At 49.4% G+C, this 14,828-nt stretch overlaps 2 protein-coding genes across 2 annotated transcripts; both read right to left on the bottom strand.

Moving 5' to 3' along the window:
- Positions 1-1,191: 1,191 nt before the first annotated feature.
- HEXIM2 (HEXIM P-TEFb complex subunit 2) lies at positions 1,192-6,534 on the bottom strand. Its single transcript, XM_060135740.1, is given in 5 exon segments — positions 1,192-2,190; positions 4,622-4,657; positions 4,659-4,893; positions 5,545-5,654; positions 6,238-6,534. Coding segments are annotated over 5 exon segments (1,467 nt in total). The 3' UTR covers positions 1,192-1,401.
- A 4,754-nt stretch (positions 6,535-11,288) lies between these two features.
- HEXIM1 (HEXIM P-TEFb complex subunit 1) lies at positions 11,289-14,828 on the bottom strand. Its single transcript, XM_060133111.1, has one exon. It carries the CDS (start codon positions 14,205-14,207, stop codon positions 13,164-13,166), a length of 1,044 nt encoding a protein of 347 aa, XP_059989094.1. The 5' UTR covers positions 14,208-14,828; the 3' UTR covers positions 11,289-13,163.

Below are 14,828 nucleotides of genomic sequence, written 5' to 3'. Positions count from 1 at the left end.
AGGGGGCTAGGACTCCCAGCCAGGGTTGGGTGGGGGGAGACCCCAAAGATGGGAGATTTTGCTCTCTTAAAACCCATCCCTTCCTAGGATCCGTTCTGGCCTTACTTCGCTGTAGAAGACGCTGGAGAGGTCTGGGTGTGACAGGGCAGAAATGAAAGTTGTCCTGGCAACACACAGGATTTTTCAACATTTCCATCCCAGCGGCTCCCAGGCCTGAGCCCTTCTCTCGCCCAATGCGGCCTGTCAAGATGAGCTCTCCTGGAACCGAGGTTAGGCTGGGCCCGCCAGGCCTCTGCCCCTCCCTGTGCACGGTGGCAGAGCCAATACAGGCTCACTGGTGAGTTGACTAACTTCCCCTCCACCACCGCAGCCTGACACTCCGCAGCACAAGAACAAGAGACAAGGTGTCTGGGGAGAGGTGGGTCTGCGTGTGAGGGGCGTGTGAGCTCGCTTCAGAGCCCAAGACTGCTGGTGGGTTGGTGGCATATCCGGGCTGACTCAGCTCTCTATCAGACAGACAGGTGAGGGGCTCACCTCAGAGGGAATTAACCACACAGGTGATTAGGCTAAAAGCAGCAGGATGGCACCCCGAAAGCCAAGCCTCCGGCTCTGCTAAGGATCGATCCCCTGTCCATCCAGCCTTGGGCTTATTTTCCATCAGGAGAAAAGTCCCCTTGAGCGCTTACTTGTAAGCGCTCTCCTAGGAGGTCAGGGGGCAAACCTAACCTCCTGCCCAACCCCCAGCTGGGTGATGGGAGGCTGTCAAGCACAGAGAGACACGAGGCACCCAGACCTTGTCCAGCCCAGCCGTCTACACTGTGGGGAGGACAGGGAAAATACAGGGAGCCTGGGAACAAACCCTGAAGAAACCCCTGGACTTGGGCCTAGCCCTCTCCCCTCCCGGGGAGTCCTCAGGTCCTCACAGCAATCTTGCATCTTAAGTCAGGCTCAGGCTGAACCTGGTGACTCCTGACTGAGACCCCTCCCGCCTCTGCCTTCCGCTCTCTAAAACCTTCAGAGCAGTCTGATGGCCCCCAGATACATGGAGCACATTTCAGAGAGACACTGAGAAGCCCCCGATGCAGGGGTCTGCTGTCCTCCCAGGCTGGGGGCAGCCCCAGGCCTCTCTGCGATGGAAGTGCTTTGATTCTCAGAGCAGCCCTAGTGAAATCAATGCTAGCCACTCCCATGTGATCTCACCAAAATCATTTAATTCCTTTGTGAAAAATAAGATGACATCAAAGAACAAACTGTGGAAATGACAAGATGGAAGCCGGAACCTAAATTAGCTGTTCTCAGGGGGCGCAGAGGTGCTGAGACCTGCCTCCTTGAGACTCGGCTGGCCTGAGTGTGTACAAAACGGGACCTTCTCCTTGGGTCAGCCTGGATGGGGGGGCACCCCTAGGTGCCCCGCTCCCCACCACGGCGGCCACCTTCTCGGCTCCACATCTCATTCTCCTGCCGAAGCCGCTGGTTCTCCGTCCGGAGCCTCTCTACCTCGGCGGCCAGCTCCTCCACCTGGCGACAGGGCTGCTGGCTGGTGCAGCCCCGCAGCTGCTGCAGCCTCCTCGTCTCCTCCTCGGCCTGCGACAGCCGCCGCTCCAGATCCAGGTAGTCGCGCACCAGCTCCTGCTTGCTACGGCCCTGCAGGCTCTCAGTGTGGTAGCGCTCATAGGCCTCGGAGAAATCCCTCTGCTGGAACTCCCCATGGGCTCGGCCCCTCGAGTCGCTGTCCCCGGCCTCACTCTCCCCACTGGAGCCTGGGTGGGAGGCCCCTTGGGGCACATCCAGGTTGGGCTCCTCGGGGTCTCTGTCGTTCATCAGGAACTGGGTGGTATTGTAGGGCGCCACGGGCTGGCCTTTGGCAAACATCTCCTCTCGGACCCGGGAGGCCCGCTGGCTCTGCCTCTCATCCCGCTGTTGCTTCTCGGCCCAGCTCAGCTCCAGGTAGGGCCGCCAGTGCCGCTTGCGCTTTGAAGGCCGCCGGCGGTGCTTCCTCCGTGCCAGTACGGCCTCCACCGAGCAGCGCCCTGGGCTCTGGGCCCGGCGACCCCTACCGTTCCAGCCTAGGCCACTGCCGGCAGGATCTTCCTCCTCTGAGTGGCTCTCCATCCGGGGTGTCAGGGGCAGGGAACCTCCAGGGTCATGAGGCTCGGGGGAGGTTTTGGGGCTCCCAGGAACACGAGAGGTCTAAAGAGAGAGGAAAATGGAGGACAGATCACGGATGGCCCGTCCCATGGTACAATCTTCTGTTCATCCAGCCTGAAGCCGACCTGCCTACACCCAGCTCACTTGGTCCCTCTCTAGCCTCGCACCTTCTACAACCATTTGTCTGTCTCTGGGCTTACCTGTCTGCTGTCTGTCCCCCAACCCTCCCCAAGCAAACTCATGGTGAGAGCCAGAATCTTGCCTGTGTATTTCACTCTGTAATTTCAATGCCTGAAACAGCACCTGGCACAGAGCAGACATTCAATAAATACTCTTTGAAATGGGATGGGAAGCGGCTCCTGATACATTATTGGTTGATCAGAAGCCCAAACGGCGCTTGCTCTTCCCTCTTCCTAGAAAGCTTATCTTTCAGACAGAGCTGGTTTCCTTGCAAGTGGCCTGTACAGTCCCCCAGAGCCCCCCATTCAGAAAAGCCCCACGCCTTGCTTAATGCTCTGCTGTCATTGTCTTGAACTTCTTAGTAATTTTTGAATCAAGAGCCCTTTGCACTGACCCCACAAATCATGTTGCCAATCCTGCTTCCAGCTACTTGCATAACTGATTCTTTTTCATCCTTTAGGGTTAAGTTCCAATGTCAGCTCTTCAGAGAGGCCCTCCCTGACCACCCTATCTAAGTAGCCCCCATTCCCCTTCCCGGTGACTCCCTGTCATGTGACAGTTAATGTCCCACTTAGCATTTAGCACATTACCATTTACCACTTGTCTTTCTCCTAGAAGAATGTGTCGTGTCTGTTCAGCTCACCACTGTGTCGCTAAGCATGGCCCAAGGTGAGTGTTCAATTAATATATGTTAAATGACATAAGCCCAGAAGTGGGGGGGGATCCAAAAGATATTGGAACATGACACTCTCGCTTCTGTCATTCTAGGGTGAATGGAGTGTATTTATTCCAGGCACAAGTTGGTATCACTCTTCTACATGAGGGGCAGGAAAGCACTAGGGAGAGGAAGGGCCAATCTCCAGTCTGTAGCCCAGAGAATTCTACACCTTATCTAAGAGGCGGAGAGGATTCTGTCAAGCGTGCGTGTGTTCAGGGCATCTGTTTATCTCTGCCGTGGTGAGGGTGGAAGTACTGAGTCTGGGGGAGGAGAATGAATTGCTGGAAGTTTGTGGTTTGGGGAATTCTAATAATAACCACCACCACTGGCACAGTGTTTTATAATGTTCAACACGGTTCAGAGACATCTGAGCATGGGTCTACACGAGTGTAGGGAGTGTACCAGGGGGTGCATGCAGCCCTGTTTAAGAGTCTACTCGAGCGTAGGGAGTGTACTGGGGGGTGCACGCAGCCCTGTTTAAGAGCTGGAGGTGTGTTAACGTGCGTTTTGGAGACCCCAAAGTTCTGTTCATAATTTGGGATGGGGTACGTTGGAGTGTGTGTACGTGTGTGTTGTTTGTTGTGTTGTATTGTTACTTTACCTGCAGGGAGAATGTCATAAAGTAACAATACAATCAAGAGTGACAGGCCTTGTCACCACCAGTGTCTTGGGCCAACTGAGAAGACCTTCTGCCCCACCCAGGAAGAGGCAAGGCCACTGGAAGTCCGAGGCAAGGGGGCTTGCTTCGGTGCGCACCATCATTCACCCGTTCCCAGCCCCCCACCCAAGCCAGCCCTGCCCCTCAGCCCCACATGCTGTCTCCCTCCTGAAGGCTTGTCCCCTTTCCACCATTACCACTATTGCAGATAAGCTGTGTGATCCCGGGTGAGTCATTTGCCCTCTCTGAACCTTCAGGCCCTGACATGCCATGAACTCCAAATTAAATAACTCTGGAAAATTTACTGCAAGTAGCTAGGTAGGGTGGATCAGAGGACTAGAGTTCCCTTCTTACCTATAGGGAGCTGTGGACTAGGGGAGAAGAATGGGCAAGGTGGGGGCCGGTGAGAGAGAGCATAGGGTGGGAGGGTTTGGGCTCCTGTTGCCAGATCAGAAGGTGATGTTCTCTGAGGGCCTGATACAATCTGTCTCTCCCCACCCTCCTGGGTGATTTCCTACCCCCTAACCTCCATCCTAAATTATGAACCGATGGCTCAAACTCTTCTCCCTGCTTCAGACTTGGTTCACAGCCTAGACAAAATGCAAGGCAGTGTTTAAGACGCTAAGTTTAAACCCTGGGTCTTCTGCTTGCTGGCTGCATGATTCTAGAAAAGGCATGTCAGCTCTCAGAACATCAGCTTCTTTGAAATGGAAATAGTAATTTCTACCCTGAATGGCTACTAGGATTTCATGAGATAGCGCAGAATTAAATCTGCCATATTGCTCAGCGCGTAGTGGGGACTCATTTAAAAATACTGGTTTTCCAAATCCACTAACACATCTGAGACAAGCAGCCAGGATCCCAGTTGGCAGGACCCATGCGCAGGGCACTCAGGTGGTTGGGAGAATGGGGCTTACCTTGGCCTCCTCCAGGGCTGCTGGTGACTCTGTGTTAACAGTTGGTCTGGTTTGGAGTAGCCACCTTCTTCTGTTCCAAATCTTTCAGCAGATGCCTTTTAACTAGTGACACCTGCTTTAAATAATAGAAATCTAAGTCCCGAGGGAGAATTTTCAGGAAGACTCTGGCTACCCAGCAAATTTTTACCAAGTCAGCGGCAGCCATTTTGTAGCACCAGACCTGCACACCCTCATTTTCAAATGAAGGGCCGCCTCCAGCCTGGTTTTCACACCTAACGCCAGCAAGGGGTCAAATGGAGATTAAGGGGCCATCTCCCCAGTCCTGTTCCTCAGGCCCCAGGCCAGGGCTTACATCCTATACTCTTCTCCTGAAACTCACTGAGGCAGGCTGGCAGTTAGGAAGCTAGGCCTAAGCTTTGTTCCCCCAGCAACCAAAGAGGGGAAAAGACTGCCTGGGGAGGCGAAGACACAGCAATGACCTGGACAGGCTGGGAGTGGAGTGGGTCGGTGGCTCCGACAAGCCCGAGGAGGAGTCCTTTCCCCACTGCCTCCAGCGGCCCCAACCTTGACTGCAGGCCCCCACCTCCTCCCCAGGCTGGGCTCCAGAAGTCATCACCTCAAAACACACGACTGGGCCCAGCCTGGGGCTGAGGCCTTTTCACCTACAGGGCCTGGCCTGCCTCCCTCCTTCTTCTCAGGATGGGAAACGGAGGAAAGGGTAAGAAGTCTTCGCACTACAGGCAGCTGGGAGGGAAACCCAACAGGGATAAGGAAGGATTCCTTGGAAGAGGGGAAATGATCCGGGAAGGAGATTTTGCAAAGGCGGAACTGACCTATTTGCTGTCAGGGGCTATGCACAGGACTACATCTGTGTGTCTTTCTGTGCGACCGCCTGTCTGCAATTCCCAACGGCTCAGCCCTACCTCTTGCTGCAGTTGCTGCAGCTCTGGTCAAGCCGCTCAGGCACTGAGGTTGGGGGGAGGCCCCCCACCCCGTCCTGGCAGCGCGGTGCCTGCTGGGGATTGTAGTTCTTCTAGCGAGGGAAGGCGGATCAAGATCCTGTAATTTCAACAGACACACAGAAAACTCTAAAACCCATCTACCCTTGCGCGAATGGCGTCCCGCGCTCACCGATGCCCCTTTGATTGGTCCACTCGCCTGCCAATATTCCCTTTTTCGTCAACGATTAGCTGTGCGGAAGCACAATCCAACCGCCTCTCCGTGCTCAATTAAAGAGTTCATTGATGGCGTTAATCTTTACTGGGCAGAAAACAGATCCGGCTGAGAGGGGAGGGGCTTGGACGCGGAGGGATCCTCGGCCCTAGAGGAAGGCGACGAGAAGGATCGGTGGCCGCCGCCGCCATTTTGGGCTGGGAGGAGGCAGCGGAGGGACTCGCTGCGCAGTGAGAGCACCCCATGGGGGGTGGTCCGGGCGCGGGGAGAGGCCGGGCCGAGTGGGCTGCCTGAAGTGGCGGCGCCGGGAGACGGCGGGGGGTGGGACCGGGGACCGCGGGGGGGTGAAGGTTGGAGTCTCTCTGGCCGGGCCCGGTCCTCAAACCATCCCGGCAGCCCCGCAGCCTCGCCTCTCACAGAGGGCGGGGTTCTTGGGTAATTACCGCGTATTTCCCGAGACCCCAGCTGAGTAGAGACCGGGTGAAATGACTCTCCTTTGCTCTTTCCACGGGGGCGCAGATCCCGATGCCGAGCTCCGCTAAGTTCTTTCCCCACCCCCATGCGGCCTGGGTATAGCGGCGAGGCCCGGCGTAGCGGGAACCCCCACTTCGATGGGCGCCGCGGGGGCGGGTGGAGGTCGCAGCTCCGACTGCGCGTTCCTCTGGCGTGGCAGTCAGCTGGAGACTCCGAGGGCAGAGAGCCAGGTGCACCCACCATCTCCCCCCGTACACCAAGGCCATCCCGCGGCCAGGGCTGTGATCAGGAACAGCCTTCTTCCTACTGTAGCAACCACTAATTCTCCCCAGGGACCAGCTAGATCGGGGCACGTGGAAATCTCCGAGCGCTCTTGCCCTCGAGATCTCTCCTGTCCAGCCCCGATTCTCTGAACGACCTGACCTCGCACGTCGCCAGCCGCTTTGGGAAACTCCAAAAGTGTGCTGTTCCACGTCTCTTGAAAGTTTACACCAAAGGGGTTTGCGCTTTTGCCCTTTGCAGAGTTGGGACACAAAACAACTTGGAGTCGCCACGGTTCTGGGAATAAACATGGAGTGGCCCATTTCGGATGCTTCAGGAACATCTGTTTGCATTTTGAAATCTGAGCCATAACTTTTACCAAAACTTTTGGAGATGGCCGCCCTCCTAAAGGAAAAAACGAACTAAGTCCAACGTAGTCTTTATAAGGCTACAAATTCTTTCCAGTTTAAAGAACTTCTCTCCCACAGACGAAACAAAATGGGGGAGTATTTTGCCACTGGTGCATTGTTACTAGGGAATCTCTATTTTGAAATAACAAGTAATTGAAAGTCACTTCTGTGGATCCCAGATGGCCACCAAAATAGAAATTGCAATTTTGAGCTACTTCATATATGTGGCGTTTGGGGGAGCAGGGGAAACCTACTTTGAGAAAATAAACACTCAACCGTATAGCTGTAGCAGCCTCTTAAGGATTGAAATTTGATGTGAAATTCTTTTCTTGAATTGCAGATGAAACCATTTTGTTTCTTACTGCTTGAAATCTAAATTCAGAGAGATTCATAGGTCAGGGGTAGCTTAATGTTGTTGCTAAAAGGTCAGTTGAAATTATGCCTAGGTAGACTCGGAATTAGGAGAGTGACTGGGCGGTGAGCTTTATCTTAGAGGGTACCTTGTGATGCGTCTCATTGCTGATTACAGATGGTCAAATCGTTCCGAAGCATTTGGCCTTAATAGCAAAGTTTCTTCAGAACTGAAGCCCTGTTCCTCCTATTAATAAAGTGATTTTTTTTTTAAGTTGTAAGAGTGACAGTTCCATAGCTTTAACTGTTTTCTCACTTTGCCCCCCATATGTTCTCAGAGAAAGTCTTAGAACTGGATTGCAAAAATACGATCACCTTTGACTCAGGTTAATCTAAAATTTGAACCACTTATCCTAAATAAAGCTTCAGGACACTTGATTCATGCTGTGGGTTGACTTGGCTTATGTCATGTTCACTTCACACTGTTGTTCAGATCAAGAGAATATGCCAGTTAGGAAAAGCTGACACTAACTTGGTAGGAGTTAAATAGTTATAGCTGAAAGGGGCTTTAAAGATTATCTTTGTGGTTCCTCTGTCAAGAATTTAATGGCGGAGGATCTCAGACTGTGATTTATCCTCCATTGTGAAGTAATCTATAGTTAAACCTTTGGAAGCTACTAAGTGGAGAATACTGTACCAGGTGCAGAAATTTGGTACTTGTTTTTAAAGATGAAAGTTTATCATATTTAAGGTTGACCCATAAGCTTTTCCTTTCCTTGATAAGAGAAGTTGGGAGTAAAATCAGTTCATTTAATGGTCCCTTGGTTATCTACTGAGCAAAACACAGCACTGGAAGTTAGGAACTCCCAGGTTCTATTTCTGTGTGTGCTACCACAGATTTGCTTGGCTTGGCTAGAGGCCAAATCCTGAAGATGAGGCCAAACTGGCCGTTTTGTTGCTGAGTCTATTGTTGTCTAACTTTCGACTAGACCTTCAACTTCCTCCTCAGCTCTCCTCTTTCAGATGAGTTGCTCTGTGGTTTATGACAAACCCTATATGCCTCAGTTTCCTAATTTGAAAATGGTATCAATGCAGCCTCCCTCATAAATACCTTGAGTAACTACTCTTCAGTGGCCATGTAAACATTTACTTGCTCTAACTTCGTTACTTGGAAACTTCAGGACTTCTGCTTCAAAGGTTATTTAGGGCATTTGGGAGGCCTGCCTTACCAAAGTGTGGCCTTGGTTGCCATGGGCCATCCAAATAGGTTGAACGAGGGTCAGTCTCAGGGTACCAAGCAGTTGTTACCGCAAGTCCTGGATGTTTTACGTCTGCCTGATGGCCACCTCCTGGGAGTAGTGGCTATGCGTGAGCAGCATTCATTGACAGAGGTAGGAGTAGTTCTTTGCAGCAGTCCTCCTCTTCAGGATGAAGATACTTGCTTCTGAACTATTTGATTTCCAGTTAGTTTTTTACTTTGTTTAGCCCTCACCATCCTCTTTGTCTTTTCTCTTTTTAAATTCAAATGTTTGCTCTTTTAAATGCACTTTTAGTAAGACCCAGAGAGGAGGGTAGAACTAACCTCCTAGACATTCCCCTCCATCCTCTGGTTGGTCTTCTGCCTTTGACTGAAAGTTGTCCTGGAGTTATCCAGGTATGCAGAATTGCGTGCTTAAAGCCAACTTCAGAACTTCAAATCTTCTCTGACGCTCTGGAGTTTAGGACAAATTCTACTCGGCAGTTTACGAGAGCAGTGATGCTGTCATTTTCTCAAATTCTTGTGCATGGAACACTCTACAATTCCTACATTTTCCTTCAGGAATATCCTTTTTGATCACCGTAGATCCAGGGCTTTTTAACACTTCACACACAGTCAGTGGATGTATCAAATAGAATATGCCTTCAGATGAGGGTTTACAATACGCTTCTGAATTTTTGCTCTTTTTGGAAAATTTTAAGCCAGATGTAACTGCTCTTGGTGCTGTATTGAGGGAAAGAATCACACTAGCTGTTTCAGGAGGCTTACCAACAGTTCCTGGTACCAGCTCAACCATTTGAAAGAATTTTGTTGGTGTGCAGAAGTTTGTTAGTAAACTACTAGGATTATTCCTGCTGTTACCCATGTTACATCATTTGTCATAATTGGACTGCCTCTAAGTAAAGCCCAAGAAAAACTTCATTCAGGAGGATTTGTGAGAGCTGTGTTATTGATCTGTCTGAAACCAGCCTTTGTTTTTTCAACAAGAAATGAAATGAGGTTGTATGCTTTCCAGCATTCAAGGACAACTGGCAGAAATTGGCCAAATCGTGAATCTTTGCCACCTAGACCATATATTTTGTCTTACTTACAGAGTATGACTGTTACCCTTTGGTAAGCAGATCCCACTCTTCAGGGCCTGAATTTGACATTTTCTTTTAAAAATTAGTTTTTATTTCTAGCAACAACCATTTACACTTTACACGAGAAAGGATAGTGGAATTTTATTCCAATAATCTTGCTTGAGAAATGTGAAAAATCATTTAAAAGAACTCACAAACTCAGGTGTACTTAGGTACAAGTACAGTGCTATTTAACTCTAGCCAGCTTTTCTGTCACACTGTTGTGAATACTTGTTTCCTTTCTGGTGGTGTAAGTGGACAGGGGGACATCTGTAGTACATTACCTAATATTTGACTAAACATTGGTTTTCTGAAGGTAGACTATTTAGTTGTGGATTTTGTTTATTTCTGTAGATTCCCTCTTTGATTTCTCTCACTTTTGAAGTCACTGGGTTAAAGTATATTTATTTATATTTCCCCAAGCAAAGGATTTTTATTTTACTCTGAACAAAGTGAAAATTAAAATGCTGATCAAATGGGCAACTGCTCTGGTCTTAAAAAGAACCAATAATGATACCAATGGTACCTTACTTTTGGATAGCCTATTTTCATGCTGTCTCCTTTAATCCTTAACAGCAGTTATGTGAAGTAGGCACGGCCCCATTTTGCTGATGAAGAATTAGGCTTAGAGAGTTTAATAAGAGATGCGTCCAGGTTTGTACCGCTAGTATTTGTCAAAGGTATAACTAGGAACCTGGTTTTTGACTCCTAGTCTGGTCTAATTTTATAATGTTTCCTCTCTTTAGATACCTAGTCCATTTTTCAGAACTAAACCAATCTGGAGCTCCTTGGCTTGTTCCCCTGCAAACTGAAATCTAAAGGGCTCTGTCTCTTGAGGGTCACTTTAGGTTATAGGCTGGCCCAAGAAAAGTTTTCCTTACTCAGAGGAGGATTAAGCAGTCCAGCCAGCTGTCTCCAAAATTTGGGAAGTGCTTTGCCCTGGCTGGATATCCAGGCCCCAGTATAAGAAAGAGAACTGAAATTGCTAATGTGTAAGCATGATCTTTGGAGCAGCTCATTTACAATGTTTAGCAGAAAAGCCTTTAGTGAAAGGCTAGAGTGGACTTGAGGATCAGTTGTCATGATCCTGTTAGTATAGGTAGTTCAGAGTCTTTTCTCTCTGCCCTTAGAGCAATATGTTAGGTGTTTCAATGTAGAAAGTGGTGATAGAAAACTGAAATTTTGCACAAATCTCATCATTCTAAGAGCATAAATGCAATAAATGCAGTAAAATGTCGGTGCCTTTGAAAGCAAACTTCAGACAAAGTTGCATATCTCAAGGTAAATCAAAGTAATTTATGACAGTTACTTAAAGCTAAATATTTATATATATTTTTAAGACTGGATTGAATGTCTCCTAAAACTTACACTTTTTTCCTGATGATAAATGCACTAAGAGTCTTTCTAAGACTAATAGTCGGGGAAACAAGATGGTTATATTTAAATCCATCTTGTTAAGTAAGAAGAGTTTCTGAAATCAGAGGTCATCACTGCTGCATCCTATATAGTTCAGTCAAAATGAGGCTTCTGCTGTGCACTGTAAAGGCAGAGGGCAGTGTTGCTGCTTCTGGGACTGCTGCATGACGTCATGGCAGAAGGAAAATTAAAAACACAAAAACTATTTCAAAATAGACTTTTAATGTAATTTTTAGGCCAAAGGAAAAGCTGATCATACATCGTCTCCAGTGGACCATCTGCCAGAATAGGGCCAGCTCAGTCCAGCTTTGAAGGCCCTGAGTCAGGCTTAACTGCCATAATTTCCCTTGATTCATGGATTTGTGTTGCTTCTCATGCATCATAAGGTGCATTTCACTCTTGACATACCCACCACCTCCACTACTTCATTTAGCTGCAAAAGCAAGCTTCCCAATGGGAGGTTTTTTCCCAAGGGTTCTTAACCTTCAGGGAGTTTGATAACTTCATGTTCTCTCGAACCCTCGCCCCAGAAAAATGTACACATAATACAAGTCTACATAAAATTGCATGGGGTTCATGGAGCCCAAGGTCCCCTATGGTTTTAAGGCCCCATGTGAAGGAACCCCTGTGCTAGTGATTTGAACAATGCAGTTGCTCTAGGGAAACACTGACACAGGGCAGGTAAAGATGGGCTAGGTTAATCATGGTGACAGGAGGGAACAATCTTACCATTTCTTACTATTTTGATTTGGGGGCAGAAATTAATTCTCAGGGCCTCTCTGCATTTTCAAGAGCAGAACTACTCAAGGACTAAGCAGCTATCAGTAGTTTAGGAGATTGAGGAGAATAGCGGCTGTATAGGGAAGGTGCATGGTTCCCACTTGGCCCCTAAGGACTTAATTTAGCTCCTTAACCAGAAGCTTTACATTTGGTTTGCAGTGAGGGGGCATTTCTAATTTTAGTTTGACTCTCATGGAAAGGTGGACAGCTTCTATTCCTTTTTTTTTTTTTTTTGGTATAGGGAGCACCTAAGTATTGGACAATTAGGGTTAAGTCCTTGGAATGCCCCAAATGGCCATTTCCTCTATAAATATAATATTCTCTACCTCTGAATATTTTAACATAAAGAGCTGCCTCACAAGTCTATCCAACCATTGCTTGCACTAAGAAAGCAAGAGGTTTACGAAGAGCCTTTTCCAGGCATCCAAGAACAACTTCCAGCCTTATTGGGAGGAGAGGGGAATTACTAAAACCACACTTGTAGGAATGAAATGAGGCTGTCAGTTGTCGAACCTGACAAACTGCCAAATTAGGCTCACGTTTTTGTTAATAGACTTTTGAACGGCTATTGAGAAGCAGAATTAAAATTTTAAGCTGCTGATTGTAGTTACTTTCTACTCCCCAAACACCCAACACTGGTTTATTTCTCCAGCATCAAGAAAGAAAACCAAGGCACTAGAAAACAAGCACACTTAAGTACTGAAGATAATTAAATCTTTATATTTTGCCGGAACTGTATATTGTAGCACACTAAAACCCATTCAAGGGAAAACTGGGCAAATTGAAAATTCTCCCATTAAAGATTGTTTTTTGAAAATGGACAAATTAGATGATTCCTTTACCCCCCCAAAAAACGCAATCACATAAATCAGTACTATTCTGAATTAGCTCTAGAAATCACACTGAAACTACATTACATTTACAAATATTAAATTTATTATAACTAGAATGAATTGAATGGTTCTCAGATTTGGCCACCTTATAGCTCCATTTAAGGAGGGGATTTTTAACAGAAAAATGCTTTATAACTTGGTCAAATTACACATTAAAAAAGAAAAAAACTCCTAAAAAGGAAAACAAGAAAAGCAACCCTTCAGTTTCACATAATTAAAGAACAGGAGAAAGCACACAAGCTACATCATAGCTAAATTTACCAAACCAACCAAAGCCAGGGGGGATTTCTTTTCTGATTATGTGTCATAAAAAGGTCCACTGTCTTATATACACATGTATATAATGTTACATTCCGTCACTGTAAAAAGTCCCCTTTGCCCCCCTCCCCCCCCAAAAGTTTCAGTCTAGTCTCCAAACTTGGACAGCGGTGCTCGCTCCTGCTGCCGGTGCAGTTCGTTCTCCGTCAGCAGCTGGAGGTTCTCGGCGCGCAGCCGGTCTAGCTCCAGCTCCAGCTCCCGGACCCGCGCGTCGTCGCCGCCCAGCCGCTTGCTTTCCAGCCGCAGCCGGTTATTCTCGTCCTCCATACGCGAGAGGCACTTCTCCAGCTCCAGGTACTCTTTGATGAGCTCCTGCTTGCTCATGTTCTGCAGGCTCTCCGCGTGGTACCGCTCGTAGGTCTCCGAGAAGTCCCGCTGCAGAAACTCGCTGCCGTCTCCTCCCATCCCGTCGCTGCCCCCATCCTCCTCGCCCGCTTCTTCCATAAAGTCCTCATCGCTGGTGTCGTCAGATTTGGCAGCGGCCCGTTTGGGATAGAGGCCGGTTTTAAGATCCGGCTCCTCCTGGTCGTGATCATCCATGAGGAACTGCGTGGTGTTATAGGGAGCCACTGGCTGGCCCTTGGCGAACATCTCGGCTCGAATCCTCGAAGCTCGCAGGCTCTGTTTCTCATCGAACTTTTTCTTCTCCTCCCAGGTCAGCGTGTAGTACGGTTTCCAATGCCGCTTCTTCTTGGAGGGGCGTCTCCTATGTTTTTTCTTGCCCAGCTGTCTCTGCTGCTGTCCCCACGCCTCCTCGCCCCCTGCGGTAGAAGCTCCCAACTTGTTGGCCTTCGGCCTCTGTTCCCCTCCCGCCGCCGGCTGGGGGGAACCGCCAGCGGACAAGTCGTCCCCATTCTGGCCCTTCTCACCCGCTTCCGGACAGCTGGATTCTGGGCAGACCTGGGTCTGCACGGGAGGCGGCTGGAGCTCCAGGCTCCCTTCCCCGCCCAGCCCCGGAGAGCCACCCGACTGGGGGGACGCTCTCGATTGCCACCTACTGTCCTCCTCGGGCACCCGCTCCTCCGCGCCTGGGGGGCGATCAGAGTTCGGCTCTTCATGGACAGCAGCAGCACCTGTACAGTTGCTAGTTTGAGGCTGGTGCTGATACTCTGACAAGAGTGGCTCGGCCATTGCTAATAGAATCCTCTTCTCGGAGTTTGAAGAATTTTGGCCGTAAGTCCTTAAGGAAAAAAGGGTTTTCTTTTCTTTCAAAAATGTCCAGCACAGTCCTCTTCGGTCTGTAATTCCTGCAGTGATGCCTTCAGCCAGTCCTTCTGTCAGCAAACTCCAGTTGCAATTTGGGGGCGCTCAAGTCAGTAAAGGGTTAAGGGCCCACAGCGCGGCCGGCTAGCGGGTCCAAGGGGGTGCAGCAGCAGGAACAGTAGGTGTTGTGCGGGGGGGGTGGGCCTCAAGCCTCCCCGCAGAGCGCCCCCGCGATCAAGGAGTTGGTGGGCAAGGAGATTAGGTTAAATCCAACGGGCTAAACCCAGCCCCGAAGGGGTTAAAACTACCCGATGACGCTGACTCCGAGGGGCCGGATCCACAAAGGGTTAAATCCCCTGCCGCAGAGCCCACAAGGGGTTAAAGTCCCAGAGCCTCCTCCTCCCACTTCCACGGGTGTCGCTCCAACCCGTGCTCCCACTTCCCTAGGCCCGGCCGGAGCCTCAGCCGAGGACAGACAAACTCATCTCCCCTTTGGCTCGATGCTCTGCTCAGCTCAGTTCTCCTCCGCCTCCTCCTCTTTTTCCTCCC

Source organism: Lagenorhynchus albirostris, chromosome 20, assembly GCF_949774975.1.
Source record: "Lagenorhynchus albirostris chromosome 20, mLagAlb1.1, whole genome shotgun sequence".
NCBI classification, from domain to species: domain Eukaryota; kingdom Metazoa; phylum Chordata; class Mammalia; order Artiodactyla; family Delphinidae; genus Lagenorhynchus; species Lagenorhynchus albirostris.
The sequence above is the reverse complement of the archived record's forward strand: the minus strand, read 5'-3'. Positions and strand labels throughout refer to the sequence as shown.

What these genes read in the sequence shown, in the direction of transcription:
- HEXIM1 (XM_060133111.1), bottom strand. Translation starts at nt 14,207, where the DNA reads ATGGCCGAGCCACTCTTGTCAGAGTATCAGCACCAGCCTCAAACTAGC.